This window comes from Megascapheus bottae, unplaced genomic scaffold (assembly GCF_031878675.1).
Source record: "Megascapheus bottae isolate mThoBot1 unplaced genomic scaffold, mThoBot2.hap1 H_1, whole genome shotgun sequence".
Taxonomy (NCBI): domain Eukaryota; kingdom Metazoa; phylum Chordata; class Mammalia; order Rodentia; family Geomyidae; genus Megascapheus; species Megascapheus bottae.
The window spans coordinates 1,203,827-1,227,740 of NW_028327858.1; the positions used below are offsets into that span (position 1 = coordinate 1,203,827).

General features: G+C 45.0%; 1 protein-coding gene across 2 annotated transcripts; it reads right to left on the reverse strand.

Annotated features, from left to right (window-relative positions):
* Nucleotides 1-15,548: 15,548 nt before the first annotated feature.
* LOC150038971 (proton-coupled zinc antiporter SLC30A1) lies at nucleotides 15,549-22,170 on the reverse strand. Of its 2 annotated transcripts, none has more exons than XM_090328160.1 (4): nucleotides 21,949-22,170; nucleotides 21,712-21,810; nucleotides 20,261-21,191; nucleotides 15,549-18,704 (listed from the first exon to the last, which is right to left on the reverse strand). In XM_090328160.1, exons 3-4 carry the CDS (start codon nucleotides 20,880-20,882, stop codon nucleotides 17,800-17,802), a joined length of 1,527 nt encoding a protein of 508 aa, XP_090184286.1. In that variant the 5' UTR covers nucleotides 20,883-21,191; nucleotides 21,712-21,810; nucleotides 21,949-22,170; the 3' UTR covers nucleotides 15,549-17,799. The 2 variants fall into 2 exon arrangements, with proteins under 2 accessions (XP_090184286.1, XP_090184287.1); XM_090328161.1 differs by having other exon boundaries at nucleotides 22,146-22,167.
* Between the last annotated feature and the right edge of the window lie 1,744 nt (nucleotides 22,171-23,914).

Sequence of the window (23,914 nt, forward strand, 5' to 3'; positions counted from 1 at the left end):
CTGGAGAGAGTAATTAGACAGTGCAGAGATACCTGCTTATTATACAAGGTACAAAAGTCTGTCTTACTATTCTTTGTTGCCTTTCTTTCTTTCTTTCTTTCTTTCTTTCTTTCTTTCTTTCTTTCTTTTTTCCTTCCTTCCTTCCTTCCTTCCTTTCTTTTTTCTAGTGCTGGGCCTTGAACTCAGGGCCTGAGCACTGTTCTGGTGCTTTCTCAAGGCTAGAGCTCTACCACTTGAGCCACAGCACCACTTCCAGCTTTTTTTCCTATGTATGTGGTACTGAGAAATTGAACTTGGATCTTCGTGCATGCTAGGCAAGCACTCTACCATTAGGCCAAACTCCTAGCCTTCCTTGTTGCTTCTTACTTTGGCTAGCTTCACACGCTGACCTACAACCTAGCTGTATTTTAATTTGGGAGTCCCAACTCCAAATGTAATGATTTCATATATGGATAAGAATACTAGGGGCTGGGAGTGTGGCTTAGTGGTGGTAAAGCGCTTACCTAGCATGCATAAAGCCCTGGGTTTGATTCCTTGATACCACATATCCAGAAAAAGCTGGAAGTGGCATTGTGGCTCAAGTGACAGAGCACTAGCCTTGAGCAAAAAGTGTCCAAGGACAGTGCCAAGGCCCTGAGTTCAAGCCCCAGGACTAGCAAAGAAAAAACTTAGAAAAGAATACTGATAGGAATAAAGTATATAACAAACAAGTCCCTCAAAAAGAGATTGAGTCTTTTTTTTTATTTTTTATTTTTTTGCCTTTTCCCCATTGAAATGTCAAGTGTCAGCCCCTCCTCTTGAATCTGGGCAGTTACATAACTACTGCAGATGTAACTAAAGAATGAAGTCTACTAAGTCACCCTCGGTGACTTCACAAGTCATTTTAGATAAGGCCCTGTGTTTTACTGTTCACTAGAACACTTGCTTCCACTTGTCCCGCGGCTGCCATGCTATAAAGAAGCCAAAGTCATCAAGGAGACGATGTTGGTAGAGCCCAGTTGAATCCAACCTCCCGGACAGTAAATATGGAAATTAACATCACTCCAAGCTGGTGATTCACACCTGTAACCCTTGCTTTTCTGGAGGCTGAGATCTGAGGATCACAGTTCAAAGAGAGCCATGAGACTCTTATCTCCCATTAATCACAAAAAAAGCCAGAAGTGGTATTGTAGCTCAAGTGGCAGTAAGCTAGCCTTAAGCAAAAGGAGCTTAGGGACAGCATCTAGGACCAGGCAAAAAAAAACCAATCAACCAAGCAAGCAAACAAAAAGATCATTCCAGATATTTCCAGTCCTTAGTCAAGTTTTGAATCGACCACGTTGAAACTAGAAAGACTATAGACTAAAGACAAGCCCTGCCCATGGTGTTCTTTCTGAATTCCTGACCATAATAAAATGGTCAGATAATAACATCCCTTAGGAAGGGACAATTAAGCTTAAGCTGAAGGAAAGTGAGAGAAAAAGCAGGTTGTAAACAGGACAGAAAGTACAAAAGCCTTGTAGTGAGAGAAATCTAGTGCACTGAAAATAACTAAAGGAAAAAAGAGCCCCTTTTTATGTATTTTAAACACAAAGTTATTCAATGCAGAGACTTGAATGATTGAAAAATATTGTAAGGACTCTAAGGACAAAAGTCAGCATAGCTACCAGTAGGCTTTAATTTTGTCACCAGCTTTCAGGGAGATGGGAAGTTAGTCGCAAGAAACACAGGAAACTTCCCAGATTCCAAAACAAAGATGAGTGATATGCCGATCTGTAAATATTTTGATTTATGAAGCCAAAAGGCATGTACTTGTCCTATTATTTCTGCTTCTCTTCTTCTTCCAAATCTTTCGTAAGTATTCCTTGATTGTAGCAACTAACCCAGAAGCTTACTGGCAAGAGATTCAGAAAAATACAATTCCTAGACTTCTAGTCCTTACATTTAGGAAGAAAACACACAGGAAAAGGCAATCTGATAGTAGACCGAGCAACCCTGGTTTTCTGTTCCTTGACCATCTCATTTGCAGTGGGCTTATATATAACTATCATCTCAGTTTCATGTCTCCCAATCTAGCCAACACCCACCTATCTTCCCAGTTCATACCCTCTACGACTCAATCTCTTTAATCACCCATGAATAACCTATTTTCCCCTTTGCTTTCACTTCACTTCCCTTGAGAGTTTAGATGATCACATTATTCTAATCACCCATTTTCATATACCCTTAATTTCACTGTTTTCTCTTTCTTCATTCTACTGTTCTGGAAAAATGCCAATTTTGATTTAATCTTACTTTCTATTTGCTACCTTTACCACAAAGCTCAATGTTTCTAGAAAGCACCCAACTGTGCCAACTGGCCTTACTCTGAATTCATGGCCAACTAATACCAAGCCCTCCTCTTAGAAGCTTGAGCCCATCTTCTGGCTTATATCCAAGGACTTACTCCAGCAGTTGTGCTTTTTCTGTCAACCCACTACTCCACATAGATCTTACGCCCTTTATCTGAAACATTAGTCCTATCCTAATTTCATGTTCCCTACCAATTAGCACTCCAGTTCTCTGCTCCATTTTTACAGCAGAGCTCTTCATAAGAATTCCCTACATACACCGCTTCTCAATTCCTATCCACCCATTCTCTCTCGACTCCACTTCTCTATCTTTTCCCTTCACATCTCCACAAAACAGGCCTTCTCAAGGTCCCCAGTTAAACTGGCTAAAGTAATCAATATTCAGTGAGAACCTCACTTGGGTCCTTAACGTGTGTGTGTGTGTGTGTGTGTGTGTGTGTGTGTGTGTGTGTGTGTGTGTGTGTGGCAGGGGCGAGGGGGCAGTCCTGGGTCTTGTACTTAGGGCTTGAACTCAGGCTGCCTTTCTATCACATGAACCACAGCTTCACTTGTGGCTTTTTGGTGGTTAATTGGCAGTAAGAACCTCACAGACTGTCCTACCCAGGCCCACATCAAGTCACGATCCTCAGCTCTCAGCCTCCTGAGTAGCTAGGATCACAGGCATGAGCGCCAGCACCTGGCTCCTTGAGGTTTTATTGTAACCCAGTGGATTACTTGTTCCTTGAAATAATTTCCCTTCTGTCTTCCAGAACTCCCTCTTTTTCTTGCCCCAACTCACAGGCTGCTTCTTCTGTGAGTCATTTGCTGGCTTTTCTTCCATTTCTGGACCCCCATATAAATTGTGCTTTGTCCTTGATTTGTCTTTCTGTCTTCCCTAGAGTCCATTGAGCTTGGTAGTCACAAATTTAAAGTAAGGCCAACTTTCACTCAGATCCATAGTTTTTAATATCCCTTCCAGTTGACAACTCCTAAATGTATATTTGTAGCCCGATCGTTTTCTCCTGAATTCCACACGTGACCATCCAAACATCCAAATTCCTCTGGTATGTTCAATGGTTAGCTCATATTTAACATCTCCAACACCCAGGTTTCCACTCCCCGCCCCAAGAGAGCTGTTTTTCCTGTTGCCTTCCTATTTCTGAAAATGACAAATCCACCCTTCCAGTGTCTCACATCTGTTCTGTCAGGGAAGACAACAGCTTTGCCCGATGGGCCTGGCATCAGTCACTTCTTATCACCTCCACCCCCAGGACCACTTTGAGTCTCTATCACCCTCTCCTACATCATTGGAAGACCTCTGCAGTGGTCTCTCCAGTCCTGCCCTGGTCTACCTGCACCCCGCTTCCCCACAGAACAGTGTGGGGGGGGCATCTTTAAAGCATGTCAGACGATGTCATTAGCAGTGTATGGGAACCCAGAGTTTCTCTGATCCCACTCCGTTCCAGCCATGCTGACTCCTTATTAATCCTGCTCACAAAAAGAGCCTGTGGCAGACTTCCACCCGTCGTGCCATGCCCTAGATGACTGGCCCTTTTTCTTCATCAGGTCTTTGCTCAAAGGGTCTCACCAGTGAGGCTTTCTCTGCTCGCCCTTTTAAAACAAGAGTCCCATTTCCCTTCCCTGAGTTTCTCCTCAATGTCAGGAGCACAGGGTTTGTTTGGTGTATCCCCAGCTCCCACAGAGGGGCCCCACGCATGGCTGACACCTCAGTGCTCTCTGGGCCTAGGAGTGGAGCTTACAGGTGTGAGATGCGCTGAGAGCCAGGTGGGAACCAGACCAGCAGGTTTTCTCTTGCTAAAGATTTGGAGGAAGGTTGACACCTTCCCCCCATAACTCCCCCAGCTCAGAAAGGAAATTATCTTTTCTAGAACAGTGATTCTCACCTTCCTGGAGTGGAAAATAGAGAAGTCTGAGAAGTGATTGCCTGGAAAGATCCCTTCCACTTTGAAGGGGCTGTGGGGAGAGGGTGTTGAACCAAGAGGCCTCTGCATTTTGACAAGACTCAGAGCATTGCTACGGAAGCTGGGTAATCGCCCGAGGGCTTCTGAGTCACCAGCCACTCGACCAAACCCTTCACGGTACTTCTCCTCCACCAGGCCTTCTGGGTCCCCTGTGGGGCCTTCCTGCCCTAGAGAGACCCTCAGAATACAAGCACACCCCTCTAGTCACCACCCCTCTCTGCCCACTCTCATTCTCCACAGAGTTCAGTGGAGACCAAGTCCCAGGGCAAATGGTAGCTGAGCTACTCAGTTCCCCAGAGAGTAGGAAAGGAGCTACCTGGGCACTGAAAGACTGAGCTGAGCATGGAGCAGAGGACACCCCACAAGACCTCTGAGATGGACCAAGCTGCTTCTGGTAGTGTCCAGTCCAAAGTGCTCTCACCACCACTCTGGTTATCCAAACAATTTATGTATGTATGTATTTATTTTTGCCTGTCCTGGGGCTGAACTCAGCCTGGGCACTGTCCTTGAGCTTTCTCAAGGCTAGTACTCTGCCACTTGTGCCACAGCAACACTTCTGGCTTTTTTCTGTGTATGTGGTACTGAGGAATCGAACCCAGGGCTTTGTACATGCTAGGCAAGCGTTCTACCACTAGGCCACACTTCTAGCCTCACCAGGCTATTTATTCAGCATCTCCCTGGCCTACTCGCCATCATAGACTCAATTCACCTTGGGCACTTTCCTTGAGGATTTTAATAACTTAGCAGTAAGAATAACAAGTCCATTTCCCTCTAGCCTAACAAGTCAAGCCAAGGTGGAAATACCTTTCCAGAGCCCTTCCCTTCCTAGCACAGTAGGACTTTCATTGCTGAGGGAAGCAAATTCAATTTTGTCTTTATTGCCCAGATTCTCCTAATTACTTTAGCTTTGTCCAGGAGGGGAGGCCAAGGCAATCATAGCTAGCAGGGTTAAAGGTTCCATTCACAGAAACTCAGGGCTTTGGAATTCATTCTCACCTTCTCACAGGCAAGATTCCTGCCTGAGTTGGCCTCCCAGGCATGCAGCCCCTCACAAGGCTGCAGGGCCTGTCTCCCCAACAGCCCCAGGGCCACTGGGCTTGCTCTGTCCCTCCCTACAGGTTACAGAGTAATCCTAGGATAGATATTGTGTAAATGCTGTGAGTGATGGCGGAGGAGAGCTGCTACAAGGTCTGGAATACCATTTTTAGATCATGCATCAGCAATCAGGAAGGAGTCCCCTCTGGCTCTTTGTGTTTACTCCCAGGCCAGCATTCCTCTCTGCATACTACTTACCCTTCTTTTTGACCCAAGAAAGCTTTCTTAGGTACAGTGGTTCACACCTGTAATTCCAGCTACATTGGATACCCAGGTCAGATGGTTCATGGAGCCAGGCTGGCCCAAAGCAAACAGCAAAAAAAAAAAAAAAGACTGACTCAAAAGTGGGGGAGGGGTGGAGAGAGAGAGGATAGAGGAAGGAAGGAAGAAAGGAAGGAAGGAAGGAGGGAGGGAGGGAAGAAAGAAGGAAGGGAAGGAGGGAGGACCAGGCAGGGAGGGAAGAAAGAAGGAAAGAAGCAGTACACACAGTAGGGTGGATGTAGGGAGCAAAGCCCTCATCTCATGGCCAGGAAATATGGAGAGGAGGGGAATAGGGCTCGTGATCTCCTTCAGGACATAGCCACAGTGACCTAAGATCTCCCACCAGATTCTGCATCCTAAAGGTTCTACTGCCTCTCAGCGATGCTGAGCTAGGGACTAAGCCTTTACTAACTGGGCCTAGGTGGGGCACATGATCCCAATGGTAGCCTGCCAGCCTTCAAAGGCTCACATCCACCTCTCAGGATTCCCTTGGGTCTCAACCGATCCAGCAATGTTCAGAAGTCCAAGTCCAAAGTCTCCTCCAAGATTCGAAATACACTTGGCTTGGGAGACCCTGTAGAAAGTCAAAACCAAGAGGGCCGGGAGTTTGGCCTAGTGGTAGAGTGCTTGCCTAGCATGCATGAAGGCCTGGGTTTGATTCCTTGGTACCACATACATAGAAAAAAGCTGGAAGTGGTGCTGTGGCTCAAGTGCTCAGGCCCTGAGCTGAAGCCCAGGACTGGCAAAAAAAAAAAAAAAAAAGAAAGTCAAAACCAAGTCATGAACACACTTCCAGAATATGGTGGCAGAGGGTAGAGGTCCCTATTGAACAGAGAGGGCTAGAGGAATAGACCAAAGCAAGACAGAACTCCAGCTGGAAAGCAGTCAGTCCTCTAGCTCCACATCTGGCACTTGGAGAAGGATATGGCTCCTACGTGCTTCCAGACCCCTGTCCGTGAAGGTTAACTGGGTGACACTTTTTGCTCAAGGCTAGCACTGTGCCACTTGAGCCACAGCACCACATCCAGTTTTTTTCTGTATATGTGGTACCAAGGAAGCGAACCCAGGACTTCATGTATGCTAGGCGGACACACTCCTAGCCTTTGCTAGTTATCTTGAAGATAGTCTTGTGGACTTTTCTGCCTGGACTAGCTTTAAACAACAATTCTCCAGCCTCCAGCTCTCAGCCTTGTGAGCAGCTAGGATTACACACATGAGTCACAGATGCCCAGCTAAGAACATATTTTCAGTGTTAGAATTTATACAGGTATAACTTATGAATAAAAACTTCACTTTTTAAAAAATGAGTGTAGCCAGGTATGGTGGCTCACTTCTGTAATCCTAGCTACTCAGGAGGCTGAGATCTGAGGATCAAGGTTCAAAGCCAGCCCGGGCACAAAAGGACCTGAGACTCTTATCTCCAATTAACCTCTAGAAAACGGCTCAAGGGTAGCCTTGAGCTGACGAGCTCAGGCCTAGTTCAAGCCCCATGACCCACACACAAAAAAAAATGTAGCTTGCAACTTTTTGGTGTGTGCGTGCATGCATGGGTGTGCACACATGCACATGCACTTATGCAGTTGATTCCTCCCCCCGCAGAACTCAGCTACAAGACATCCCAATTTGGCTTCTTTCACTTCCCATGGTGCTTTAGAGAGTCGTCTATAATGTGTCTGTCAGAAGCACCATATTTTTTTCTCTTAGCGTTTCCTCTTCCTCCTCCTGCTCCTCCTTCTCTTTCCTCTCCCGTCCCCCATCTTCCTTCTCCTCTTTTCTCTTCCTTCTTTTTTCTTCTTGTGGTAGTAGTGGTACTGGGATTTTGAACTCAGGGCCTCATGCACTTACTTGAATGAGACCTCTATCTTGTTAGTTACCTTCTTCAGTGAAGGAACGCCACCACCCTCCCCCCGCCCCCACCAGGCCCTTTCTCTGTCAGAGTCAGAAGTAGATTGAACTTAACTAGCTTGTCTGATAGGGCTGCATCTCCAGTCTAGTTCTTCCTTAAGCATTTTGGATATCCGGGGACCACAATTTCATTCCTGTCTGAGGGTGTTCCACAATGTTCATGTATTCCCCCCGCCATTCCCTGTCATGGGGCTTGATCTCTGAACCCTGAGCTCTTCGGCTCAAGACTAGCACTCTACCCCATTGAGTCAAAGTGTCACTTCCCATTTTCTGGTGGTTAAAGATAAGAGTCTCATAGACTTCTGTACCTGGACTGGCTTTGAACTGTGATCCTTAGATCTCAGCCTCCTGAGTGGCTAGGATTACAGGCGTGAGCCACCAGCATAGGCTTTTGCTGAGATGTGAGCACCACTCTATGCAGAACACTAAGTGTGAATTCCATACATGATGTTAGCCGCCTGAGACATAAATATGAATACTCTTCCCTTTCTTGGTGTGCCAGTCTTGGGGCTTGAAGTTAGGTTCTGAGTGCTATCTCTGAATTTTTTTTTTTTTTGTGAGTCATGGGGCTTGAACTCAGCCTGGGCATTGTCCCTGAGCTCCTCAGATCTCAGCCTCCTGAGTAGCTAGAATTACAGGTGTGAGCCACCATGCTTAGCTTCTGAGCTTTTTTTTTTTTTTTTTGTCAAGGCTAGTACTCTACCATTTGTGCACTATAATTCCACTTTTGGCTTTTGGGATGGTTAATTGAAGATAAGATTCTTACAGAGCGGGGAATGTAGCTTTGTGGTAGAATGCTTGCCTAGCACGTATAAAGCCCTGGGTTCAATTTCTCAGTACCACATACACAGAAAAAACCAGGAGTGGTGCTGTAACTTAAGTAGTAGCTAGCCTTGAGCAAAAGAAGCTCAGGACCAGTGCTCAGGCCCTGAGTTCAAGCCCCAGGACTGGCAAAAAAAAAAATTCTAATGGATTTTCCTGCACAGAATGGCTTCAGGCTGAAATCTCCAATAACAGCCTTCTGAGTGGCAAGGATTACAGGGGGACCCACAGGCGCCTAGCTTAACGGTCTCTCTTTACAGATCAATAATGCCAGAGCACGTACCTTAACCAGGTCTCTGATTCCAAAGGCCCTATTCTCACTGGTGTATTCAACAGCTTTCTTTTCTCAAACAAAATCAAGCTAAAAGATCTCAAGTCCTGCTATCAAGTACTTCTTGTACAAAGCTCCACAAATTCAGGCGTGGAGATATTGATGTGAAGGTCAAGTTTTGAGAAAGGGCCCTTTCCTTTCCTCAGTGGGGCGTCTGTGAGAAACCTAGGAGTTGGAGCTTGCTAGCCATTGACGTGACTCTCGTCCCCCAAACTGGACTGAGTTATCAGTCCATTATTGCCCAATAAATTAAAATGCCACAAAACCAGCCCTACTTCTTGAGGTTGCTTCAGTCCTAGACATTAGTGACCCAACAAAGGACTGGTGGCTGCATAAGCTGAAAGGTCCAAAGGATAGAAATATCTGCTTTGGGCAAAGAACTGCTTCGTGATTGCATCTCTTGGTTGCAAAGGATGAACTTGTTTCCACGAGCTCAGACCTCTCCCAGGAAGACATCTGCTTCAGTTCTCTGGGATCTGGCTGGCTCCCTTCACAGGGTCTCCACCCTCATAACTCTCTCTGCCAAAAGGTTCTTTCCACAGAAACCCCAAGGACTGGCATCCCACGGATTTTAGTAATCTACTCCAATCCTTCTTTCCCATTCATGGAGGCTTAGCTGTCCTATCTAAAATAACAACCACCCTCCCCTCCTGCTGCCCTACATACACACTCCCACTCAATCTCCTTCCTTGCCTCCTCTGCTTAAGATGTATTGCTATTTCTTCTCCATTCTGCTTCACTCTGTTGTCTCTCTGCCCTTCTGGAATGTTCATATTAAGAAGCAGGAACCAATGTCTGCATTTACTGCTATTTCCCTAGTTCTTAGACAAGTGCCTGCCTTGATGCCTAACAGATACTTAATAAAAAGCTTATTGAATAAGTGCACTGATCTGGGCTGCAGAGGCAAACAAGGATATCCTGGGGGAAAAAATTAACATGTCCAAGTTATTCCCTTTGCTAAAATCACAACCAGAGCTCCCAGCAACAAGAGGGCAGGCAACACACACCCAAGTGATGGAATCACCGTCCACAGCCTTCAGGAATTGTTGGAATTGTCTTTGTGGTTTGACAACAAGCTACTGCTACTTCACCCCAACCTCATCCCCAAGTTTTGTTTTGTTTTGTTTTTGCCCAGGGTAGTGCAGATTTTGTCTCAGAAGATAAGGTAATCATCTGTTTGCCCTCAAGGTAGTTTTGTCTCCTCCAGCAGATAGGATTTGTGACCAAAATCTCCTGGGGAGAAACACTCATGTTTTTAAAAAAGCAAGGCAGGCTGGGAAGTTTGGCCTAATGGTAGAGTGCTTGCCTAGTATGCATGAAGCCCTGGGTTCGATTCCTTGGTACCGCATAAACAGAAAAAGACAGAAGTGGCATTGTGGCTCAAGTGGTAGAGTGCTAGCCTTGAACAACAAAAAAAGACTCTGTACAGGATAGTTATATAGGTTTAATTTTAGGATGGCCTTCTAAAATAAATACTATCATTTTTCAGATAATGAAACTTAGTGAGTGCATCTGGGATTTGAACCCAGGCTATCTGGCTCAAGGGCTAGACCACTTTGCTGAACTATGGAGTGTGTTGTGCTCTTATAGCTCAGAGATTGTGCTAGATACTCGGTAAGGTAATTGAGAATGCAGACCTGCGTACACAGAATGAGTTCAGTCCAGATTCCTCCACTTGCTAGTTCCATGGAAGTCCTTCCGTCTCTCATCTCTAAATTAGAGCTTATAATAGGAATCTGTTCACGAAGTGACAGTGAGAGTCACGTGGCATCGAACAGTGCCACGTGCCAGAACAAAATGAGGGTAGATATGTTATCGTTGTCTCAAGTAATCTTCATAAGAACCTTGGGAAAGATGTGTTATTCCATTTTACTGATCTGTAAATGGAGACTCTAAAAGGTATATAATCTGCCAAGGTCTTATGCTTAGTAAGAGGCGAGGCTGGAAGAAGGGGATAGAGAGAAGAGAGAGAAAAGGAAGGAGAAAGAGGAGAGGCAGGTTCTAAGTGAGATAAAGGAGGAAATGTAAGAAAAAAGCAAGAAGAGCCTGTTAGGTGGAGAATACTCTGGTGTCATTTGAGGAGGCCTCAGGGTTTGAGTGATGACTGTTCGTAATGGTGTAAAGGTGAAGTGTCCTCGTGAGCTCGCCTTTGCTACAAGCTGCTTCCCATAGTAACACATGAGCAAGTCTGGACTCTTACCAAATCTCTTAAGGAATTATTTATCCCGTAGGCTTGATAGCTCAGCGCACAAACCACAAGTGGAGTCGAAGGAAACCACTCCTCGTATTTCACATTCAGTCTTAGCCTCTGCTCCTTCCAGAGTCTCCAGACTGGCGCATTGTGGTCTCACTTACCCAGTGTAAATTACTGCATAAACATGAAACGAGAAGTTTTACTACCTTTGGTGTGTCCAATCACTGACACAATTATTTATGAATCTGAAATTTAACTCTAAGAGCAACGTCTTTGGAATGATATAAAAATGCTGCATAAATTATAATATGTATTCACTTAGCTATGATTAATTTATTTCTGCTATAATGAACTACCATAGAAGCTTCAAATAGAACAAGTTTATCTTAGGCTGGGAGTTTGGCCTAGTGGTAGAGTGCTTGCCTAGCATGCATGAAGACTGGGGTTTGATTCCTTGGTCCCACATACATAGAAAAAAAAAAAAAGCGGCTGGGAATTTGGCCTAGTGGTTAAAGTGCTTGCCTAGCATGCACAAAGACCCAGGTTCGATTCCTTGGTACCACATACATACAAAAAAAAAAAAAGCTGGAAGTGGTGCTGAGGCTCAAGTGGTAGAGCTCTAGCCTTGAAAAAGTCCAAGGACAGTGCTCAGGCCCTGAGCCAAAGCCCAGGACTGACAAAAAAAAGAAAAAAAAGAAAAAAAAAAGCCAAAAGTGGTGCTGAGGCTCAAGTGCTAGAGCGCTAGCCTTGAAAAAGTCCAAGGACAGTGCTCAGGCCCTGAGCTCAAGCCCAGGACTGGCAAACAAGTTTATCTCACCTTTCTGGAGGTTATAAATTTTAAAGAGGTCAGTAAATACAGGTGACAAGAGGGCTACAGTCCTTGGGCAAACTCTAAATGGGACAAAAGAAAAAAATGTAAGAAGAGCCTTCTCAGAACCACACTGTAATGAATCTATTTCTTGGCCTTTTCCAGTTACTTGAAGCCACCTGCATTTTCTGGCTCCGGGTGCCTTCCTCCATCCTCAAGGATGGTATCAAAAGCACAAACCTTGCTTCTGTCATCACTTCTGTTACCACATCCCTCATCACATTTGATCTGGCTCTCCTGACTCTTCTTAGAAGAGCCTTGATAGATTGGATCCACATTTTTCCATCTGGCTTATCCAAGATAATCTCTCCATCTCAAGATCCTTCATTGTATCTGCAAAATCTGCCATATAAAGTCTTCACAGTTCTGAGGCTTAGAACATGGATATCAGAGACGAGTGTCTCAAAAATTTGTCTGCCTGGCCTGGAGGTAAACTGTGATCCTCAGATCTCACCCTCCTGGGTAGCTAAGGTTATAGGCTCCTGGCCCTGTTATTTGATTTTCTTAGACCTTTTTTCAGGGTGGGGGGTCATGGGGCTTGAACTCTGGCTTGGGTGCTGTCCCTGAGCTCTTCAGCTCAAGTCTACCACCCTACCCTGGAGCCACAGCCCCACCTCCCATTTTTTCTAGAGATTAATTGGAGATAAGTCTCTCTCAGCTTTGTATTGCCCGGGCTGGCTTTGAACCGTCATCCTCAGATCTCAGCCTCCTGAGTAGCTAGGATTTCAGCTATGGGCCACCGACCGGCTTATTTATTTATTTATTTTTTAACTAAAAGCAAAGCTCTCAAATGGGCAATGCATCATTTATAGATTTTTTTTGGGGGGGTTGGGGAGGAATGTAGCCTAGTGATAGAGTGCTTGCCTAGCATGCATGAAGTCCTGGGTTCGAATTCCTTGGTGCCACATAGGAAAAGCCAGAAGTGGTACTCTGGCTCAAGTGGTAGAGTGCTAGTCTTGAGAAAGCTCAAGGACAGTGCCCAGGCCCTGAGTTCATGCCCAAGACTGTTTACGGGAACATTGTCAGATACTTGTATACTTTTCCGACACATATAGGTGGGGAAAAAATGCTGTCAACTGCAATTTTAAGACATCATTGGTTGTAGTTAGGCACTGTGTTCGGAGCAGACATATGAAATCAATATAAACATAGGAACTGGCTCTGGTTCTATTCACTAGTAAACCACTCATTTATACCCCATTTTAAATTTATCTTGTACAGTTCTTTATCCTTCTTCTCATTTATCCACTCAATAACAGCTCCAGTTCCTGTAAAATCAATTCCAAATGGGGTAGCATGGCATATTTAACATTTTGTATCGTCTCCTCCATCATTACCCTCAAATTTTTATACTACCCTGGGATCTGTTTCCTTCAATTCTGTCCATCTTAATTTTATTCCAAAAATTTTTACTCTTTCTTTGGAATATGTATTGTTCCCCTGAGTATTTAATTGTTATGCATTATAATTGATGTTTTGCAAATGTCTCCTAGCCAAAAGTTCTTTAAAGAAAAAGCCATTTTATCTTGAAACTACCTACATCTTATAGTAGTCTCATAACATACCAGATTTAGCTTAATAGTTTCAGACACAGTCATGCGATATTTTGTAATTCTGTTTACACTCCTTTAAAAAAGTATGAAGCATTATTTGTAAATTTGATATTTATAACTACTCATAGGTCTTTATCTCAACTTTGCCATTTTTCATCCACACCACTATCCTTTTTGCCATTCTTGGGGCTTGAACTCAGGGCCTGGGCACTGTCCTGGGCTTTCTCACTTGAACCAGAGCACCATCTCTGGCTTTTTCTGTATATGTGGCTGTGGAATCAAACCCAGGGTTTTGTGCATGCTAGGCAAGCACTCTACCACTAGGCCTTGCTGCTGGTCCCACCATATTCTTTTTTGGGGTTGGTCTTGGGACTTGAACTCTGAGCTTGGGCACTGACCCTAGAATCTTCAGCTCGAGGGTAGTGCTCTACCACTTTGAACCACAGCACCACTGTTTTCCAGTGATAAATTGGTCTTACAGACTGGGCTTGGCTTTGATCCTGATCTCAGCCTCCTGAGTAGCTAGGATTACAGGTGTAAGCCACTGGTGCCCAGCTAGCTGTCTGTATTTTTTTTTAATTGTATCATTGGGGACTATCCCTTTTAAACAGCAATTTCCCTTTCAACACCCAAAACCCACTTATTTCTCATAACCCACCCTGATCCAGGAGAGGCCACATGCACAGAACCAAGTAGGTATTAAAATTAGTTTATTTTTCTACTTAACTCTTTAATAAATGAGAAGGAAACACAGTAGTCTGTCTCATATAGAACATTTATAATACATAACGATCCATAAAGCCTCATGGTGAGGTAGGAACAGCTTTGGAAAATAACACAGTCATAAAACGTACAAAAGGTTAGGAAAAATGTTGTAGCACTAGACATTTTATCTGCATCTGCACTGAGATGATAGCTGCATTTAACTGCACGGAATCGAGCCCAGAAGATGGGCCACAGCAGACACAACAACACACCAGGGAGGTTTCTAAAGAATCACAGAATACACTGATATACACTTCATTGTGCTGTTTCAAGGCAGAACCATAACATGGCAATTGGTGTCATTTTATACATAAACACACATGAATTGTATGTTACATTCCCATCAGCATCTTATGCCAAAGACACTGAACCTTTAAAAATTTTTGGTTTAAAAGTTTAAATTCAATAACATACAAAAAGCTCTTGTGCCAGTGGAAATGACTGCTAAAATATTCCAGAGCTTGTTAGTAAAGCAAAATAGCATTGCCACATTTCGGTAGAGCTACATCAAAATAGTGCTATTACAACTCCCGTTTCAGAGACAGTGAAACACTGTATGACAGTTTTAATTTAAAAAAAAAAAACAACAACAACACACAAAAAGCCCTCCACCACCTCCAAGACTTTAACACTGTTTTATCACTTAACTGAAACTCAGCATTAAAATAAATATTTTTATGTTGTAGAATTTTTTTCCATATCTGTGTGATTGTTTTAAGACAGCAGGTTAATGACATTTATCACTCAAATGATAACCAGCTACAAAACAGTAGAAGTCTTCAATACCAGTTACCCTACTAAATACTTCACATTAGGCTCCATAGGTCTTTTCCCTCAAAACTTTGAAATTAACTGAGAATGCTAACAAGACACAAACATGTTAATTCACATAGCCTTCCACCTACTGTCCCTTTCCAAGGTGCACTTGACAGAAATTTTTCCTATTCAAATTACATACCTTAGGATATACTTATTCAGCATTTTGTTTTCTAAAATGCTAAAATACATACTGCAAAAACTTTCAGGATTTTGTTTTCCAGGCTCTAGTCCATATTTTTACAATTGTAGATATACTCCTCTGGAGAAGAAGAAACAGTCATGCCAGCTACAAGCTGACAAGGGAGAAGTAAATCTCTTACTAAGGCTGCATTTGGCTTGGAAAAATTTCTGGTGGGTTTTCTGGAGGGTGCATGCAACGTAGCACCCTCGTTCTCAATAAACTTAAAAGAGATTGCAGACGTTTCCTAAATGCATATTCTACACTGATCTTGCTCAAATATGAACGAGGTGACAGGAAAGATGTGATTCCTCAAACTGATGCAGTGTTGTTAAACAGCATATTTGAACAATAGGATTAAGTCTCCAAAGAATTCAGGGTATGTCCCTTATTTTCTCTCAAGAAGCTATTTTGGAAAAGACAAATTTTTTACAAAAACACTTAAATAGAACAGTATGCCTTTTTTCCCCCTTAAAGATAATGCTAATAGCTAAAAATGGGTTAGAAAGTGCATTGTAAAGAAATAAATAATTCTCTGCTAAAACTCAAAAGGTGAAGTCAGTGCCCACTGATTTTGCAATGACAAAGTCCTTTCAAAATAAGAAGCTCCTATGGTACCACTGTTCCATGTAAGCTACTTAAGAGTAAGAAAGTGAAATAACTAAAACCTCAATGCTATCATCTAAGCACTTTTGAAAAAGAAAACACAGCCCTTGTTCCATGCTTCTATGCCATTTCTAAAAATTCTTACTCTGATGTCTTATACTTGGGTGTTAACTTAAACAGCATTTGTAAAGAAAACCCCATTGGATGTAATACATTTACTAGTTATCCTATATATTGTATCATTGCTGAAATGTTTACATAACATTGTTTTAAGATCTTAAAACATTCTGTAAAATGTTAACTTAGGAATGTGCATGATACAGTACAATTTGCAGCTCTCAGTTTTCCAGATAGATCCCTCAAATCTCATATTTAAAAACCAAAAAACCCAAACCTTTCTGTAAAACTCAAAGTAACTAGCAGTTAAAGAATTACACAATACTAAGTAAGAGCATCAAAAGATCAAGGTGTATATTGCAAATTGGCAGGTTATGGTTTTGGCCCATTATAGTAAATCCAAGTTTACAAACTACATTCCTAAAATTACCCTTCGCAATGGAAAAATTGACTGTTCTTAAATAGGCCCATTGCCAGCAATAGGCTGATACCAGGGGAAAAACACACCATTTACCACAAAAAGATCATCCCTTTAAAAAGTAACTGTATTCCAACACTTTCATCTTAAGACCTATTAAGCAATGCATTATTTCAAACCCCAAAAAGGTAGCCTTCCCAAAAGTAGTAAGCTATAAAAGTTACTCAAGTAGTCAGAATACCTTGCTTCTAGAAAAATAGAGCTATACATGATAACTGACATTAATATCCATTCTTTTGAGGACAAAAATCTACACTTTCTTCACAAAGCATAACCCTTTGCTATCAAGAAAAATATAACTTAAATACTCTTAAATATTTGTGTGGGATTTGACATCTATAGCAATAATGAAATAGCCAAGAATAATTTTCTGCATAGATATTGTGATATCCTGCAGAATAGTCCACTGATGGAAGAACTAAGCAATGTCAAGACACAATGACTTGTAGAAGCTTAATTTTCTTTCTTAATTATTTTGTTTTCTAAGAACTTAACATCCAAATTTCATTAACCATCTGATATTCTTTTCTCTCAAGTCAGTGGCTCCTGGCACATCACAAGCATTCTCATTGTGCTTGAAAAGCTGTTTAAATCTATTCACGATTACACATCATGAAATGACTTTTTGACTGATATCTTATTCGTTAACACAATTTAGAAGATTATATTAAAAGTTGCCTTTAGCAGGCTAAGTCAACATTCTTAAAAATATTTGGATGTTTGTGAGTAATCTTTCAGTTGTTTCTAATAACAGTCTTTCTAAGACAGTAATGCTGGTGAACATGTCCATGTTTTAGACCAACTTTGGTAGACTAAAAAAAGTTGAAAATCTCAAAATAGTTTCAAGTTGTAGTCTGAATATTAACATAATAATCGAAATAATGAGTTTAGTAAACTTTCTTCCCTGCTCTTATTCCTTACATGCCCTATTATGTGTAAACTATAATTGTTTATTATGTCAGTTTCTTAGATTAATACTCAGAAATATGGAATACAGAACATAGCTAATCTTATTTCCCGGAATAGTCATGAGTCACTCTTAAAATATTCTGCCATTATGCTATATAATGATCTCAAAGGACAAGTAAATATTACCTAAAATGTTAAAGGAAACAAACTTGTTGATGATTTCAAAGGTCTACCAATTATAAGTCTCTAAAGAATAACAATGGGGGGAAAGAAAAGCAAAGATATTCCAGTAACAATTTTATTTATCCCCCTAATTTTTTTAGCATAGGAAAACCAGAAATCAAATGTCATTATGCCATATAAAGGTTTATACTTACTTTAAACAAAAATGTAACAAAGTGTTAAAACTGGCTTTCAAAACTGTTACACATAGCTGTGCTCTGCACTAGTAATCACAAAGTTGTAATATGTTCTTACAAAAATAGAATTAACCTGTGTGACCAGACAAGGACTTCAATTACACTACTTGGCAAACTTAGAATTTCAATGGAGTCTTTTTCCTCTTGCAGTTTTAAGCAAAAGTCAAATATCACATCTTTTTCAAGACTCACAAAGATGATTCAGGTTGTTTGTTTGGCACTTTTTTAATCTCTATCACAACAGCAGGGATGCCTTCAGATTTAGTCCTCTTGGGCTTCTTCTCTAGATTGTCACTAAGTTCTAAACAAGAAATGCTAACTGCTGGGGACTTTTCTGCATCCTTTCCCGAAAGGGCTTGTGGCCGTGACCCACAACATTGCTTCAAAGCACACTGAGTTCTGCAGGCAAGTTCACACGGGACCACACCTGACTTAGAACCTACACTAGCAAATTCAGGCTGAATGGTAGTAGCATGAATTCCGTGATTATGAAAAACGTCTTTAATGGTTTTAGCCACCTGCATGTATGATGCTGGGTCTTCACATTTTATGTGAGCAGTGGCAATTATTCTGCTTCCAGCAAGTTGCCAAACATGTAATTCATGAACTTCCTCAACTCCTTCAACAGCTCGAAGTTCTTTTAACAAATTTCGGATATCGATCTGTTTAGGAACAGTTTGTAGAAGAATAAGAGCAGATTCCTTAAGTAATGGATAAGTTGTGTAAAGAAGTATACAAACCATTACAATACAAAGAGTTGGATCTAAATACAGCACCCAGCAGGGACCAACCTCATGAACTGGTGCATAAGTATTATTCATTTTTTCTACAAACATTTGGCAGGGATCAGAGGAACACGGGTTCACACAAAAGTCTGTTTCAGAACAACCTTTCCAAGAAGAGTAAAAGACCAAGGCATTTACTACTACAATCACTGAACCCAAAGCATCTCCGAGGACATGCAGAAAAACTCCACGCATGTTGAGTTGTCCAGCCCTGTCTTCTTCTTCCAGTTCCATGCGCTCAGGTTCTCCAATAAGATTCCCATTCACTTGTACTTCCACTGAATCATCATTTCTGGGTTTTTCTGGATCTACAAATAAAAAAGATACATACCAATTCAAAGCATCTAGATAAACATGTATCTTGTTCCATCCCTTTCAAGTGAGAAAGGTAAAAAAAAAAATTTTTTTCATAAAGCACAATAAAAGCATGCTCAGAGCAATGTAATAAAAGCTGATACTCTGGGAACAGGGCTAGCTTTCCTCCACCCTCTACTCCCTCTCCTTCCCAAAAAAGAAAATAAAAAGTATCTTTTCTGAGGGAACCTGATCATGTGGATATGCTGCTGCATTCTTTTTCAACTATACAAGGAAAATATGAATTTGAAGACTATCATTCATTAAATATAGCTGTCTACTAATTAGTCTACTAACAGAAAATGCCTGACACTGAACTCTGTCACTTATGTTGATTGAGAATAAAACCAATTTTAAACATTTATCATGAACATAAATCAGCAGTCAAGGATATTATTAGTAAAATTGTAACTAGTAAAATGATTACCACCTACTCTAAAAGCTTTTAAGTCCAAAGTATTGATCTCTTAAAGGAATTGCACTACATATGGGAGGTAGCTTAATTTGCTTTGGAATAATGCCCTGCCAACCTAAATCAGAAGAAACCCACCTACTATTAATTAAGGCTTTTCAAGGTACAAGTTGCACTTCACTAACAGGAAATTTATGATACTTGGGTATGACAACTAGACAAACACAAGTGGGACAAAACGGAACAAACCAGAAACTACTTTTAACATCCGAGTTTGGGTTGTAATAATTCTTTTTCATATTTCCCAACATTTACTCCCCAGATTTCTATTAAGAGCATTCTAAACATTTTCAGAACGAAATGAACTCGTATGAGAAAATATATGACACCAATACATTACCATCACTTATTATTTTAGCACCATTAGAAAAATCCTAGAGAAGTAAACGTTAAACATGCCCAGACAGATCCCTAAAGCCTATGATTTTTAGGGATTAGGGGACAATTAACTGGAAACATGCACTGCTGTTCATAAAGGAAACCTTTAACCAGGGTTTATAGGCTCTGAATACACCACCACGAAACTTGTTCAACGTGCCTAAGCGCTACTTTAGCAGAGTTAAGGTTTCCAACATCCCCCAAACTAAAGATGATGGGGGTGGATGGGGGATGGGGGCAGGGAGAAGGGATGGTCGGTTTCCCCAGAACGAAAATTGGGAAGCATTTCTAATCCCAACAGACCCCGAAACGCTCAGATTCAGTGCTGGCCACACAAACCAGGACGGCTTAGAAGCCAGCCAAGTGCGATGAGGTGGGCAGCCAGGAGGTGACAGTCGCCTCCGGACCCTTCCTCCTACCAGCAGACCCTCGGCCTCCAGACTCAGATACCCCAGACGCCCCCCCCCACCCCCGCCCGGCTCCTCCCCGCCTCGGCTGGCTCCGGGTGCGGGGCGTGGTGGGAGGCGGCGGGCGGCGCGCGGCGGGCAGCAGGGGGCGTGCGGGCCGCCCCGCCCCGGGCCGAGCGGGAGGGTCCCCGACTCCCAGAGGTCCCGGGGCCAACCACCTGCGGCGGACGCCGCCCCCCCGCTCCCCGCTCACCTGCTGGGTCTAGTTTCATCCCGTTGGAGTTGCTGGCGTTGGCCACCAGGGTGTTGGTCTCCTCCTGGTCCGGCCCGGGCTCGCCAGGCGCCGCGTTGCCCTCGTCGTCCCCGGTCCGGCTGGTCTTGACCCGGCTGGCCTTGGGGAGGCCGTGGCTGTGGCCGTGGCCCCCGTGCGAGTGGCCGTGGCCGCCGTCCTGGCCGAAGCCGCTGTGGTGGTGGAAGAGGCAGAGCCCCAGCACGTTGACCATCAGCCCGGCCACGCCGACCCCGAGGACGATCAGCGGCTGCTGCATCTCGTGCGGCTCGATGAAGCGCTCGATGGCCTCGAGCAGGATGGCGAAGCAGAGGCCGGTCAGGAAGATGGCGTTCACCAGGGCCCCCATCACCTCGGCCCGGATCCAGCCGAACGTGTTCTTCTGGGTGGCGTGGGTCCGGCGGGCGAAGCGCTCGGCCACCAGCGCCACCACGAGCGCCAGCACGTCCGACAGCATGTGGAAGGAGTCGGAGAGCATGGCGAGCGACTCCGTCACCCGGCTCACCACCACCTCCAGCACCATGAACATGAAGGTCAGCATCAGCATGCACACCAGCCGGCCGCGGTTGCGCCCCCAGCACCCCATGGCGGCTGCCCGGGGCGCCCCGCACCCGAGGGGAGACCGCGGAGGGACCCCGCGCCGGCCCCGGAGGCGCCGGTCCTACGAGCGGACGCCGAGGCCCGGCGCGGCCCCCACACCGGCGGCGGGGCGGAGGCGGCGGCAACGGTGGCGGCGGGGAGCCGCGGCTCGCGGAGCCCGAACAGGAGCCGGAGCGGGCGGACTGCGGGGCGAGGGCGGCTGGGAGCTCCGCGCCGAGAAGGCTCGGAGCATCTGAGGGCTCTCGTTACCGGTCTCCTCCGCGGCGGCTGGACTGAGGAGCTTACGGCTGAGGCGCTAAAAAAGGCGGCGGTGACGGCGGCTGCACTCGGCCCGGTCTCCGGCGCCTTCTTCGCCGCCACCCCCCGCCCGCCTTTGCAGACGGTTTACAAAAAAACTTTGCTTTGCACTCGGAACCCCCGTTTTCACACGGACCCGAGCGTGACAAGGCCCCAGGCGCCCCGCCCTCCAGGCTCGGCACGCTTTCCCATTGGCCAGAATGCCCTCACGACAGCCGGCGCGTCCCGCCCAGCTTCGATCGCTATTGGGTAAAACAGCAGAAGGGGCGGGAGCGGGCGGGGTCTAGGGTGTAACTGATGGAGGCGGGGCCTTTCCCTCCGGGAGCGGGGCGTGGGCCGGGGGCCGTGGCCGGGTGCAGCGGCGGGCGTCGTGGGGGGAGGGTCGAGGTCGCGGGCCGCGTGCAGCGCGGTGGGGGGAGGGGCGGGGCGCGGGCGGGCCGGGGCCTCCGGCTGAAGCGGTGCCCTGGCTTCCCGCGCCGCGGGCCCGGGAGGTGGGGGGGGGGGCGGCCCCTGCACACCTGCGCGGCGGGGCTGCCGACAGACTTTGATCCTCCGAGTCGCGTCCACGTGGGGGCGAGCGGCGCGGCGGCGCGGCGGCCGGGTGACAGCTCGGCGGCCTGGGAGGGGCGGGGAGGGGAGCGGGGCCTGCGGGAGAGCCGTAGGGCGCGCCTCCCTCCGGTCCCAGGAGCCGGGCGTGAGGCCCGCGGGCTCCTGAACAAGTTGTGGCTGCTAAACTCTGGTAACTGACTCCGCACCTCCGCCGGGCATCAGCCCCGGCCAGGGTCCCAACCCGGTGTGTCAGTGTTTGGAGATCCCATCACCGTGTCCCCAGGTAACCTTGGGTAGAGGTGGGTATTTCTGCCACTGATTCTCCAAGGGCAGCTTAGGGCCCAGACTCCAGGTGAGTGACTCCGGGCTAGCCCCCCTCGCCTCGCTACACCTGTTTCTTCACCTAGATAGTTAAGAATCGGCCAAGTGGAACTCGTAGGAGTCCATCTAACCCCGAAATTCCATTGCTCTATGATTTCACACTATTTATAGACTACAAACAGCAGAACCCTGTGCTGGCTGCTGGCGGGGGGGAGGGCAGCAAGAATTCAGAAAGCACTCTCTCCGATTGGACGTTCATTTTCATGATGAAATACTCCTGACAAGCTAGCAACACCAGATTGAGTGCAATATATATATACATATATATACACATATATATACATACATATGATGTGTGTGTATGTGTATTGTAGGCATACATGCATATAGGTTGAGTGGGGATTAATCTGGAACTGATTTTTCTGATTCAAGGTCTCCTGAATCATTTAAGGGTGGCCTAAGCTGAACCCCAAGTGCCTTAACACAGCCTTTGAAGGGCCTTCCCCTCTCCCCCCACCTCTCTTATAACTGATATATAAGGCTTGTGTGGAATTATGTTATTTTGAGGTTCTTTTTTTTTTTTTTTTCTGGCCAGTCCTGGGCTTGAGCTCAGGGCCTGAACACTGTCTTTGGGCTTTCTCAAGTCTAGAGCTCTGTTACTTGAGCCACAACACTTCCGGCTGTTTTTTTTTTTTTCTTGTGGGTCCTGGGGCTTGAACTTGGCCTGGGCACTGTCCTTGAGCTCTTCAGCTCAAGGCTACCACCCTACTCTTGAGCAAAGCCCCACTTCCCTTTTTCTAGCGATTAATTGGAGAGAAGAGTCTCTGGTCCTTTTGTATCCAGTCTGGCTTTGAACCTTGATCCTTAGATCTCAGCCTCCTGAGTAGCTAGGATTACAGGCCTGAGCCACCATGCCAAACACTTCCAGCTTTTTCTATGTGTGTGGTACCTAGGAATCGAACCCAGGTCTTCAAGTGTGCTAGGCAAGCACTAGGCCAAACTCCTGGCCCGCAGGGTGCTTGCTTGCTTGCTTGCTTGCCTGCCTGCCTGCCTGCCTGCCTGCCTGCCTGCCTTCCTTCCTTCCTTCCTTCCTTCCTTCCTTCCTTCCTTCTTTTTCTTCTTTCCTTCCTTCCTTCCTTTCTTTCTTTCTTTCTTTCTTTCTTTCTTTCTTTCTTTCTTTCTTTCTTTCTTTCTGCCTTTCCTGGGCCTTAAACTTGTGGCCTAGGTGCCATCCCTGAGCTTCTTTTGCTCAAGGCTAGTGCTCTACCACTTTGAATTACACATTACTTCAATTTTTTCTGAGTTGTTTATTGGGAGCTAAGAGTCTCACAGTTTCCTGCCCAGGCTGGCTTCGAACTATCAGATATCAGCCTCCTGTGCAGCTAGAATTAGAGGCATGAGCCACCCGTCTAGCTAGGTATTTTTATTTCTACTTTGTATTTTTTTATTTTAAAATATTTTCATTTCTACTTTTTCCTCATGTGTACATGATTTATTTCTCATTTCCCCATCCAGACTGAAGCACTGGATTTTATCTTCTGCTTTTATTTTTCTGGCGTAGAAAGCATGAAGGAAAGTTTCCAACACTGCACTGTAATCCTAGCCACTCAGAGGATCTGAAGATCATGGTTTGAAGCCAGCCAGGGCTGCAAAGCCCAAGAGACTCTTACTTCCAATGGATAATAGAAATAGCTAATGTGAGGTTGTGGCTCAAATGGTAGAGTGCTAGCCTTGAATGAACAATAAAGGAGCCCAGGGGCAGGGTCCAAGCCCCAGAGATCAAGTCCCAGGATCCTCAAAAAAGTGGGGGAGGGTGTATGAGTGTACCTTAGTTGGAAGCCCTGGATTCAG